The sequence below is a fragment of the Protomyctophum bolini genome (genome assembly GCF_963924005.1).
Source record: "Protomyctophum bolini genome assembly, chromosome: 2".
In the NCBI taxonomy this organism is placed as follows: domain Eukaryota; kingdom Metazoa; phylum Chordata; class Actinopteri; order Myctophiformes; family Myctophidae; genus Protomyctophum; species Protomyctophum bolini.
In genome coordinates this window covers 2,593,137-2,605,758 of record NC_137863.1, presented here as the reverse complement: position 1 = coordinate 2,605,758, position 12,622 = coordinate 2,593,137, and the positions used below count along the sequence as shown (strand labels likewise).

Below are 12,622 nucleotides of genomic sequence, written 5' to 3'. Positions count from 1 at the left end.
CTGAGACACAGGCAATATGGACGCCACGGCGAAGGGGGACATCTGGTGGCCACGCAGGGAAGCACAGCACTCCTGGTCCATCAACAGCATCACTTACTTCCTAACAGGAGAAGAAGAACAACACCACTGCTGTGAATAACCATATCTGTGCAGAAACACGCATTCACATTTTACGGGGGCCAGTTTCAAATTGCAGCCGTCAGTAGGTGCCCTTTGTGGGCAGTTTTGAAGGAGTCAAGGGATTCGCATGTCTTAATGACCGTTGGTAGGGCGTCCCACATTTTGGTGGCATAGGAGCGAAAATAATTTAATCCCTTGCTTGTGCCGAATCTGGGTTGCACATGGTTTGTTGCACTCCCTCTGGTGTTGTGGGTGTGGACTTCGTTCACATTAAGGAAGTATCTAGACAGGTACATGGGTATCTTAGTGAAGTATTTAGACGGGTACATGGGTATCTTGGTGAAGTATTTAGACCGGTACATGGGTATCTTGGTGAAGTATTTAGACAGGTACATGGGTATCTTGGTGAAGTATTTAGACCGGTACATGGGTATCTTGGTGAAGTATTTAGACAGGTACATGGGTATCTTAGTGAAGTATTTAGACAGGTACATGGGTATCTTGGTGAAGTATTTAGACAGGTACATGGGTATCTTGGTGAAGTATTTAGACAGGTACATGGGTATCTTGGTGAAGTATTTAGACCGGTACATGGGTATCTTGGTGAAGTATTTAGACCGGTACATGGGTATCTTGGTGAAGTATTTAGACAGGTACATGGGTATCTTAGTGAAGTATTTAGACAGGTACATGGGTATCTTAGTGAAGTATTTAGACAGGTACATGGGTATCTTAGTGAAGTATTTAGACAGGTACATGGGTATCTTGGTGAAGTATTTAGACAGGTACATGGGTATCTTAGTGGTGTTGTGAATCTTGTGGACCAGACCCATTGCAAGATGCTGTACTCTGTCATCAACCCAAAGCCATTCCAGCCTGTCAAAGTGGACAGGGGTGAGGTGGGTTCGGGGAGTGAGGCCAAGTAGTAGCCTGACCAGTTTGTTTTGGGAAGTCTGGAGCCTTGTTTTAAGGGCTGATCGTACGTTAATAAATATGTACAGGTTCACAAAGGTTCTCATCAATCTGTAGATTAACATTGTAATGAAAGTGTGGGGCTCTTGGGAATCAAGAGGATGAATTATAATGATTCAAATAACACGGCCCGAAAAGCTCCATTCTCTTGTAACTTGTAAAAAAAAAACCCATTTAGGCCTGACGTCGAAATGTATAAAATGTCTTCTAAATTCTGACAGTTTTCTGAAATACCTATATGTTTCTGTATCAGTGGTGCTCAATATTTCATGTCAAGGACCCCAACAATTATATGTAATTGGCCACCGACCCCCATCTGAAAATAATGTGTTGTTCCAGGGACCTCCCCAGAAGTTAAAATGTTCACTCTGTAATAATATATATTCAAAGATTCGAGGCACATTCTCAAGATTTTTCAAAAAAGACCTACAAGTTCGTAGCTTGTAGATCTGCCATTTTTCAACAGCTAAAGTATACAGTAACATAATGCTTTAAAACACCACAAGGGGTTCCCGCCCCCGCCACAAAATGGGTTAATTAAATGCAAATGACTTACAGATCTTCAAGGAGAGAACGCTCATATTCCTGGAGAGCTTTGTGCAAAGTGTCTCTGGCTGTGCTGGAGGTCAGGAGAGCATAGATGGCCCTCATCTTGTCCTGAGTGGTGGGATTGGACATCACATTGCTGTAGCCCTCATTGTCTAGGATGTCCTTCTCAAAGAGTACATCTAGGATGGGACCCACGTTCCTCACCCTGTCGACCAGGAAACGCCGATGTTGGTCCACAAAGTGTTTCGCTGAAGTTAAGGAGGATTGAACGTTGAGTTGTTGGTTTTCATTTGACATTGTTTTAAAATGGAAAGTGCCATATAGGAGCTAACAATTCTTATTCTAAAAATTGCAATAAAGTGATACAGTTTGTGCTGGTAGTATATATATATATATATATATAGTGTATATATATATATATATATATATATATATATATATATATATACACACACACATATATATAGTATATATATATATATATATATATATATATATATATATACACACACACACACACACACACACACACACACACACACACAGTGTGTGTGCGTTATAGATATCGTTATAGATCGTTGCTGCAGAAATCTCTTATATCTTATCTCCTTTGTTCCTTTATCTCCAACGTGTTTGTTCATGAATTAACGTCCTACTTGACCTCACTACAGCGTCACGCTAAAACATCCAAAGTAACAACAGATCTACAAGCTAGAGACTCACCTGGTATGGAAGTAACAACAGATCTACAAGCTAGAGACTCACCCGGTATGGAAGCAGCCGCTCCTGTAGATTGTGCTGGTATGGAAGCAGCCGCTCCTGTAGATTGTGCTGGTATGGAAGCAGCCGCTCCTGTAGATTGTGCTGCAAGAAATAAAAGTGTTCAAATTATGAACAGAAACGAACCATCGAGGCCCATCTCACCACGGTGAAATAGCACGGACTGGCAAGTCCCGACATAAACCCCCACAATCCCTACATGTTACACTACTACTGTTTAAGTCCCTACATAAACCCCCACAATCCCTACATGTTACACTACTACTGTTTAAGTCCCTACATAAACCCCCACAATCCCTACATGTTACACTACTACTGTTTAAGTCCCTACATAAACCCCCACAATCCCTACATGTTACACTACTACTGTTTAAGTCCCTACATAAACCCCCACAATCCCTACATGTTACACTACTACTGTTTAAGTCCCTACATAAACCCCCACAATCCCTACATGTTACACTACTACTGTTCAAGTCCCTACATAAACCCCCACAATCCCTACATGTTACACTACTACTGTTTAAGTCCCTACATAAACCCCCACAATCCCTACATGTTACACTACTACTGTTTAAGTCCCTACATAAACCCCCACAACCCCTACATGTTACACTACTACTGTTTAAGTCCCTACATAAACCCCCACAACCCCTACATGTTACACTACTACTGTTTAAGTCCCTACATAAACCCCCACAATCCCTACGTATTACACTACTACTGTTTAAGTCCCTACATAAACCCCCACAATCCCTACATGTTACACTACTACTGTTTAAGTCCCTACATAAACCCCCACAATCCCTACATGTTACACTACTACTGTTTAAGTCCCTACATAAACCCCCACAATCCCTACATGTTACACTACTACTGTTTAAGTCCCTACATAAACCCCCACAAACCCTACATGTTACACTACTACTGTTTAAGTCCCTACATAAACCCCCACAATCCCTACATGTTACACTACTACTGTTTAAGTCCCTACATAAACCCCCACAATCCCTACATGTTACACTACTACTGTTTAAGTCCCTACATAAACCCCCACAATCCCTACATGTTACACTACTACTGTTTAAGTCCCTACATAAACCCCCACAATCCCTACATGTTACACTACTACTGTTTAAGTCCCTACATAAACACCCACAATCCCTACGTATTACACTACTACTGTTTAAGTCCCTACATAAACCCCCACAATCCCTACATGTTACACTACTACTGTTTTGACCGCGACAGATTGCTATTTCACCGCGTGAGGGAGAGGGAGAGTGAGATCGGGTTTGACATGATTTACGATTCGGTTGCAACTCGACCGGGGCTGAGTCGGCTCTACCGAACTTCACAAAGTTCCACGCGACAACGGGCGCGCTTCAGCGTGCTCGGTGGTAGGTTGTTAAAAGGCCACCAGTAGGTCTGTGATATAAACTGGGGCTAGGCCATTTAGTGCTTTATAGGTTGTTAAAAGGCCACAGTAGGTCTGTGATATAAACTGGGGCTAGGCCATTCAGTGCTTTATAGGTTGTTAAAGGGATTTTAAAATCGATTCTGGATTTGATAGGGAGCCAGTGTAGTTCAGCCAGTACCGGTGTTATGTGTCTGCTCTGCGGTTTGTATTGGTGAGAATTTTAGCGGCTGTATTCTGTATTAATTGTAGTTTGTGAATAGAGGAACAGTTAAGGGTAGTGTACAGTCCATTACAGTAGTAAATGAGGAGATAGGGGCCCCTATGAGGAGGGGCCCCTATGAGGAGTATTTCAGTGTCAGTGTAATATGTACAGATTTGGGGGTTTTCCAGGTGTGTGTATTTGAATTGCCAATCTGTGCCATTTCACGGTATTTGGGTGAGACCGGCTTGCTACATCCCAAGGTTGAATGAAAGTCCATAACTTTACCTTCCAGGGTAATGTCTTGCTGCCAGACCGGGCCAGAGTCGGGGCTCAGTAATTTCATTTTGAAGTTTTCTGCATTGACGTCCATAGACACCAGGAACGTTGGATGGTAATTTGGTCCATAGTCTTCAAAATAAGGTGCATCCTGAAAACAGAGACCTTTTTAGTGATTTAGTGATTAGACAGTAGTGATTATAGTTGTATCCTAATGGTAGTAGTGCTACAGTAGTGATTATAGTTGTATACTAATGGTAGTATTGGTAGTAGTGCTTGCTAGGTAGTGATTGTAGCAGCAGTAATAATATTAGTATTGGTAGTCGAGTTGTAATAATAATAATAATAATAGCTTGAATTTATATAGCGCTTTTCATGAACCCAAGGACGCTTTACAAAAGTACCAACAACAATCAAAAACGACATGCCATAAGCCTGAGAGAATAAATGTATTTTGTAGTGGTTATACTAGTAATAATGTTAGTAGTGGCGAAGGAGTGAAAATAACAGTTTCCTTGACTCACACTGCTTTACCATACAATAAACAGACGACGTAGGTTTAATATGTACCTCAGGTTGTACTCTCTGAAGAACACACTGACAGACTGTAGGTTTAATACGTACCTCAGGTTGTACTCTCTGTGAAGGACACACTGACAGACTGTAGGTTTAATACGTACCTCAGGTTGTACTCTCTGTGAAGGACACACTGACAGACTGTAGGTTTAATACGTACCTCAGGTTGTACTCTCTGTGAAGGACACACTGACAGACTGTAGGTTTAATACGTACCTCAGGTTGTACTCTCTGTGAAGGACACACTGACAGACTGTAGGTTTAATACGTACCTCAGGTTGTACTCTCTGTGAAGGACACACTGACAGACTGTATAGGTTTAATACGTACCTCAGGTTGTACTCTCTGTGAAGGACACACTGACAGACTGTAGGTTTAATACGTACCTCAGGTTGTACTCTCTGTGAAGGACACACTGACAGACTGTAGGTTTAATACGTACCTCAGGTTGTACTCTCTGTGAAGGACACACTGACAGACTGTAGGTTTAATACGTACCTCAGGTTGTACTCTCTGTGAAGGACACACTGACAGACTGTAGGTTTAATACGTACCTCAGGTTGTACTCTCTGTGAAGGACACACTGACAGACTGTAGGTTTAATACGTACCTCAGGTTGTACTCTCTGTGAAGGACACACTGACAGACTGTAGGTTTAATACGTACCTCAGGTTGTACTCTCTGTGAAGGACACACTGACAGACTGTAGGTTTAATACGTACCTCAGGTTGTACTTTCTGTGAAGGACAATGCAGCACTGACAGACGGTAGCGTTGGTCTGGGATGAGAACACAGTTGGCGATGACCGGCTCGATGCGTTGCTTGTTTTCATGAACTCCCTTCACCTATAATGACACCAACACAGTTTGACCAGATGGTTCACTCATAGTGGCCGGTATCAGGTATGTAGGCAGAGCTGACATTTCTCAGGAGCCAAATTAAATGACCCCCCCCTAAGCCAGTGGTTCCCAAAGTGGGCTCCGAGGACCCCTAGGGGTCCTTGAGGGAGTTCCAGGGGGTCCCCAGCTAAATGATAGTTAGGAACCAAATGGACCCTTATGGCTCTGTTAAATTAACATTGGTTTTACAATTCAAATTGGGGGTCCCAGAGTTAGAAATGCCATTAAATGGGGGGTCCGTAGGTACATTACTTAACGGATGTATTTACCTCTCTGTAAGACACATTACTTAACAGATATATTTACCTCTCTGTAAGACACATTACTTAACAGATATATTTACCTCTCTGTAAGACACATTACTTAACAGATATATTTACCTCTCTGTAAGGCACATTACTTAACAGATATATTTACCTCTCTGTAAGACACATTACTTAACAGATATATTTACCTCTCTGTAAGGCACATTACTTAACAGATATATTTACCTCTCTGTAAGACACATTACTTAACAGATATATTTACCTCTCTGTAAGACACATTACTTAACAGATATATTTACCTCTCCGTAAGGCACATTACTGGGCAGCAGTAACACACTCAGAGTCATCGTCCTCCGTATCGGTGACTCTTGACGGAACAGCAACACCTGAGCATGTTTTGGTGTGGGTTGAAAGTAGCTCAAGACTCTTTTCAGGAGCCCAAAGAGAGACAGATGGTTCACATTTACAACCACATGAGTCTGGGTCACTCTCTGCGGTTGTAAGAGTTCCAGACCCTCGTCTGTGATGTGGGCCACGGACAGATCACCTGTGGGGGAAATAACGTTATAGATTCCACTCCATGTAAACCAAATCTGAACACAATGTCTAAACCACTTCACCCTCCGCTAAGCCCCACCCACTCCACTCTGTGCTTCTCACTCATTGACTTACTATTTCTCCAAATGAACAATATATAATTTTAGTAGCAATTAAGAGCTTCAAAATGTCTTCTAAATCTAGTCAACCAGGCCTGCAGTAGGCTATGAACTGGAACATTTCAATCTAGATATAGATATAGACACCAGGTGGCTGTTAGCTTTGTTCGCGCCATGCCCGTCCGCACAACTTCTCGTCTTTGCATTGACTTTGTATGTAATCACGCCGCTCTGACCATCCAAGTCTCAACAGTGACTCACCAGGTGTGATGTCACAGTGTGGCAGGTGTAGCTGACTCACCAGGTGTGATGTCACAGTTTGGCAGGTGTAGCTATAACCCACCAGGTGTGATGTCACAGTGTGGCAGGTGTAGCTGACTCAACTGGTGTGATGTCACAGTGTGGCAGGTGTAGCTGACTCACCAGGTGTGACGTCACAGTGTGGCAGGTGTAGCTGACTCAACTGGTGTGATGTCACAGTGTGGCAGGTGTAGCTGACTCACCAGGTGTGATGTCACAGTGTGGCAGGTGTAGCTGACTCACCTGGTGTGATGTCACAGTGTGGCAGGTGTAGCTGACTCAACTGGTGTGATGTCACAGTGTGGCAGGTGTAGCTGACTCACCAGGTGTGACGTCACAGTGTGGCAGGTGTAGCTGGCGGACAGACTTCTGAGGACACTGGATGTCAAACAGAGGACCTGCAGGAGTCCTTCCTGCTGGCTGGAACCATCTCTCCTCCCACTGAACAGTCCTGTAGAGGACCTCTCCTTCGCCTGTCGTTTCAAACACCAACGCTGTCTCGCTGCACTGGAACAGCCCGGACCTGGCGAACTTGAACCTGTGACCGGTGGTGAAAAAACAAGTAATAAGTGAAAGTATAAACACTGCAATGTAGACGTACTCCGTTACAAGTAGAAGTCCCGTATTCAAAATGTACTCGAGTGAAAGTACAAAAGTATTGGCATACTCAAAGTACTCTCTAAAATCTTATGACATTTAGTCGACTAAAACTAGACTAACGCTAAGACATTCCAGGTGACTAAAACTGAAATATAAATGTGCTGCCAAAAACAACAGTGGTTGACTGTCCTGTGTTTAGGATAACTGACCTGTACTGATTAGTTGACTAGGATAACTGACCTGTACTGATTGGTTGACTAGGATAACTGACCTGTACTGATTGGTTGACTAGGATAACTGACCTGTACTGATTGGTAGACTAGGATAACTCACCTGTAGTGATTGGTTGACTAGGATAACTGACCTGTACTGATTGGTTGACTAGGATAACTGACCTGTACTGATTGGTTGAATAGGATAACTGACCTGCACTGATTGGTTGACTATAGGATAACTCACCTGTACTGATTGGTCGACTGCTCTGCGTGCACACTGGGTTCAAAATGGCTCTGAAAGACACAACAAAGCAGACAGGAAACGATCAGTGTCTTTCCTGGTGTTCAGTCACTGTGATTATTGTGCAGAGCAGATGGTTCTGTCCTCACTGTGTCCATGTTGGAATGATGGAGTCTAGAGGGTTCTGTCCTCACTGTGTCCATGTTGGAATGATGGAGTCTAGAGGGCTCTGTCCTCACTGTGTCCATGTTGGAATGATGGAGTCTAGAGGGCTCTGTCCTCACTATGTCCATGTTGGAATGATGGAGTCTAGAGGGTTCTGTCCTCACTGTGTCCATGTTGGAATGATGGAGTCTAGAGGGTTCTGTCCTCACTGTGTCCATGTTGGAATGATGGAGTCTAGAGGGCTCTGTCCTCACTATGTCCATGTTGGAATGATGGAGTCTAGAGGGTTCTGTACTCACTATGTCCATGTTGGAATGATGGAGTCTAGAGGGTTCTGTCCTCACTATGTCCATGTTGGAATGATGGAGTCTAGAGGGTTCTGTCCTCACTGTGTCCATGTTGAATGATGGAGTCTAGAGGGTTCTGTCCTCACTGTGTCCATGTTGGAATGATGGAGTCTAGAGGGTTCTGTACTCACTATGTCCATGTTGGAATGATGGAGTCTAGAGGGTTCTGTCCTCACTGTGTCCATGTTGGAATGATGGAGTCTAGAGGGTTCTTTTTTTTTAAATATATTTTTCATCCCACGATTTTGTAACCCATTTTTCACCCCTGTGCCAATCATCTACTGTGATCCTGGGCTCTACACACCCTCCACCAACCTGGGGAGAGCAACGGACTTAACTCATGCTCCCTTCATGCCTGAGTGTCCAAGTTGCTCCTTTACACCTGACAGGGGGGAGTTTCCCTGGTTGGACGTAGCGCGTGGAAGGAACACGTTATTCCAACCAGTTCCTTTCCCCTCCATCAGGCGCCCCGGCTGGCCAGGGGGAGGCAGTTTAGAGACCAGGATTACTGCATGTTTTTGTGAGGGTATCTACCCTAGGGGACACGGGGAGAACATGTGAGGTATACCCTAGGGGACACGGGGAGAACATGTTAGGGTACCTACCCTAGGGGACACGGGGAGAACATGTGAGGGTACCTACCCTAGGGGACACGGGGAGAACATGTGAGGGTACCTACCCTAGGGGACACGGGGAGAACATGCAAACTCCACACAGAAAGGCCCTTTCGCCCTCCCCGCCTTCGGGTATGGGCACTGATGACACGGAGGAGGAAACACGTCGCCAGCACCCACAGTGCCCCCAGCGGGAATCGAACCCAGGACCTTCTAGCTGTGAGGCGACAGCACTACCAACTGTGCCACCGTGCCCCGAGTCTAGAGGGTTCTGTACTCACTGTGTCCATGTTGGAATGATGGAGTCTAGAGGGTTCTGTACTCACTATGTCCATGTTGGAATGATGGAGTCTAGAGGGTTCTGTCCTCACTGTGTCCATGTTGGAATGATGGAGTCTAGAGACGCGCGCACACGCACACGCACACGCACACGCACACACACACACACACACACACACACACACACACACACACACACACACACACACACACACACACACACACACACACACACACACACACACACACACACACACACACACACACACACACACACACACACACACACACACACACACACACACACACACACACACACACACACACACACACACACACACACACACACACACACACACACACACACACACACACACACACAATAAAATTATAGATTCCAACTTTGAGTGACAATGCTGTGTGTGTGTGTGTGTGTGTGTGTGTGTGTGTGTGTGTGTGTGTGTGTGTGTGTGTGTGTGTGTGTGTGTGTGTGTGTGTGTGTGTGGACGTGGTCTGGAATTAAATGTGAGTGTGTCCATTATACTTACTGCTCACACAGACACGCTGAGGAGGAGGAGGACCAGAACCAGAACCCAGCATAGAGAGGTCCAGTGGACCTGGTCTGGAAGGTGTACAGGTGACTCAGTGAGTCAGAGCACCCTGTGTAGAAGGACAGAGTCCCAGCGGGACGGTCCACATACACGGATACTCTGTTGGAGCCTTTAGAGGCTCTGACAGGGAGGACAGTCCTCTGTCCGTTGTGTCTGACAGAGTAACTGGAACCATTAACACCATCACAGTTCAGACTCCAGGACTTATCATTCCTTCCAAACCAACTGTCATCACCACCTCCTTTCCTGCTGATTGTTCCGTCAGCCACTGCTATATGAACCCCTCCACTGCACTCTACCTCCCAGGAACAGCGTCCAGTCACACTCTGTGAACTCAGAACTTGTTCATGGCCATCAAACCTGTCTGGGTGATCAGGAGGACGCGGACCCCCTGACCTCTGTGACCCCCCTGTGACCTTCCTGTTGTCCTCAGACAGAGAGAGGCGACAGTGTGCTGTGTTTGAGTCCAGTGTGAGCCGCTGGAAATCTGATGAGAAAACAACACAGTAAACATTAAATACATCATTCACTGACTGACACCGACATGCACGCACACGCACACGCACACACACACACACACACACACGCACCCACACACTGCAGTGTTAATACAGATTTAGTCCTATTTCAGTCATTTGTACATCATTTAGTCTTAGTCGACTAAATTAAGACTCAATACAATTCAAATGTAATAAAGAAGATCGTCACTGTCCAACCACCAGGGGGCAGAATGTCTTAAAGTCTCCACCAGGGGGCAGAATGTCTCTGCACCCCTGGGCAGAGACATTCTCCAGTGTGATTTTATTTGAACTTGAGACCCCACAAAATAATCATATTTGAACTGAGGACCCCCAAAATAATCATATTTGAACTGAGGACCCCCAAAATAATCATATTTGAACTGAGGACCCCCAAAATAATCATATTTGAACTGAGGACCCCCAAAATAATCATATTTGAACTGAGGACCCCCAAAATAATCATATTTGAACTGGAGACCCCCCCAAAATAATCATATTTGAACTGGAGACGCCCCAAAATAATCATATTTGAACTGGAGACCCCCCAAAATAATCATATTTGAACTGGAGACGCCCCAAAATAATCATATTTGAACATGAGACCCCCAGAATAATCATATTTGAACTGAGGACCCCCAAAATAATCATATTTGAACTGAGGACCCCCAAAATAATCATATTTGAACTGAGGACCCCCAAAATAATCATATTTGAACTGGAGACCCCCAAAATAATCATATTTGAACTGGAGACCCCCCAAAATAATCATATTCGAACTGGAGACCCCCAAAATAATCATATTTGAACGGAGGACCCCCCCCAAATAATCAACATTGACAAGCACTTGGAATTGTAGGCATTCCATTTAGTTTGAGGCATTGTGAGCTTGTAGATCTGCTATTTCCACAATATTTTCCACTTTCTTACACTATTTGACATTTTTGGCCAATTTGGCCATCTGGGGACCCCCCACAATAATCTGGAGATAATAATCTCTCTGTGTACCTGTCTGTCTGTGTGTACCTGTCTGTCTGTGTGTACCTGTCTGTCTCTCTGTGTACCTGTCTGTCTCTCTGTGTACCTGTCTGTCTGTGTGTACCTGTCTGTCTGTGTGTACCTGTCTGTCTCTCTGTGTACCCGTCTGTCTCTGTGTACCCGTCTGTCTCTGTGTACCTGTCTGTCTCTCTGTGTACCTGTCTGTCTGTGTGTACCTGTCTGTCTGTGTGTACCTGTCTGTCTGTGTGTACCTGTCTGTCTGTGTGTACCTGTCTGTCTGTGTGTACCTGTCTGTCTCTCTGTGTACCTGTCTGTCTCTCTCTTCCCTTCCCCAAAATAATCAAAGTACAGTACAGAGCACAGTACACTACAATACAGTACAAAGCACAGTGCAGTACAATACAGTACAGAGCACAGTACACTACAATACAGTACAGAGCACAGTACACTACAATACAGTACAGAGCACAGTACACTACAATACAGTACAGAGCACAGTACACTACAATACAGTACAGTGCACAGTGCAGTACAGTAACTATAACAGTAAATGTATAGTTGCACCGCTCAGTTCACACAGGTGTGATTTATATTTCCGGTTGTCTTGTATGGTGTTAAATGGAGCGTGGAACCATGCCAATGATCGACACGGGAGATCACTTGTGACTTTCAAACCAAAACGAGATCCACCTGTGATCTGCACACATCACGGCTCTGCACCACCTTTCATGCATCGCACGTCAGAACTGAACTTATGCCAATATAGACGAAATACATGTTGTTTACGACCAGGTTAGTGAATGAGGCCCATTGTTTCTGTCAGACCACATGACCTCATCTTGATGGTGTTAAGGACCAGGCCAAGAGCAGAGAGTAGAGAGCACAAGAGTTTTCAGGACAACATCAACTAAGTATACAGTGTATAAAATGTTAATGTAGACACAGATACTCACGTTTTGTAATGAGTTGACTCAGTTGAGGATTAGTAAGCCAATCTTCTCCTCCATGTTTGACTCT

The 12,622-nt window shown here is 44.5% G+C and overlaps 1 protein-coding gene across 1 annotated transcript; it reads right to left on the bottom strand.

Moving 5' to 3' along the window:
- Positions 1–8,147, bottom strand: LOC308334995 (apoptosis-associated speck-like protein containing a CARD). The gene is made up of 8 exons (XM_080791920.1): positions 8,076–8,147; positions 7,340–7,554; positions 6,360–6,607; positions 5,618–5,740; positions 4,329–4,470; positions 2,407–2,505; positions 1,649–1,889; positions 1–100 (listed from the first exon to the last, which is right to left on the bottom strand). Exons 3-8 carry the CDS (start codon positions 6,405–6,407, stop codon positions 94–96), a joined length of 660 nt encoding a protein of 219 aa, XP_080648046.1. The 5' UTR covers positions 6,408–6,607; positions 7,340–7,554; positions 8,076–8,147; the 3' UTR covers positions 1–93.
- Between the last annotated feature and the right edge of the window lie 4,475 nt (positions 8,148–12,622).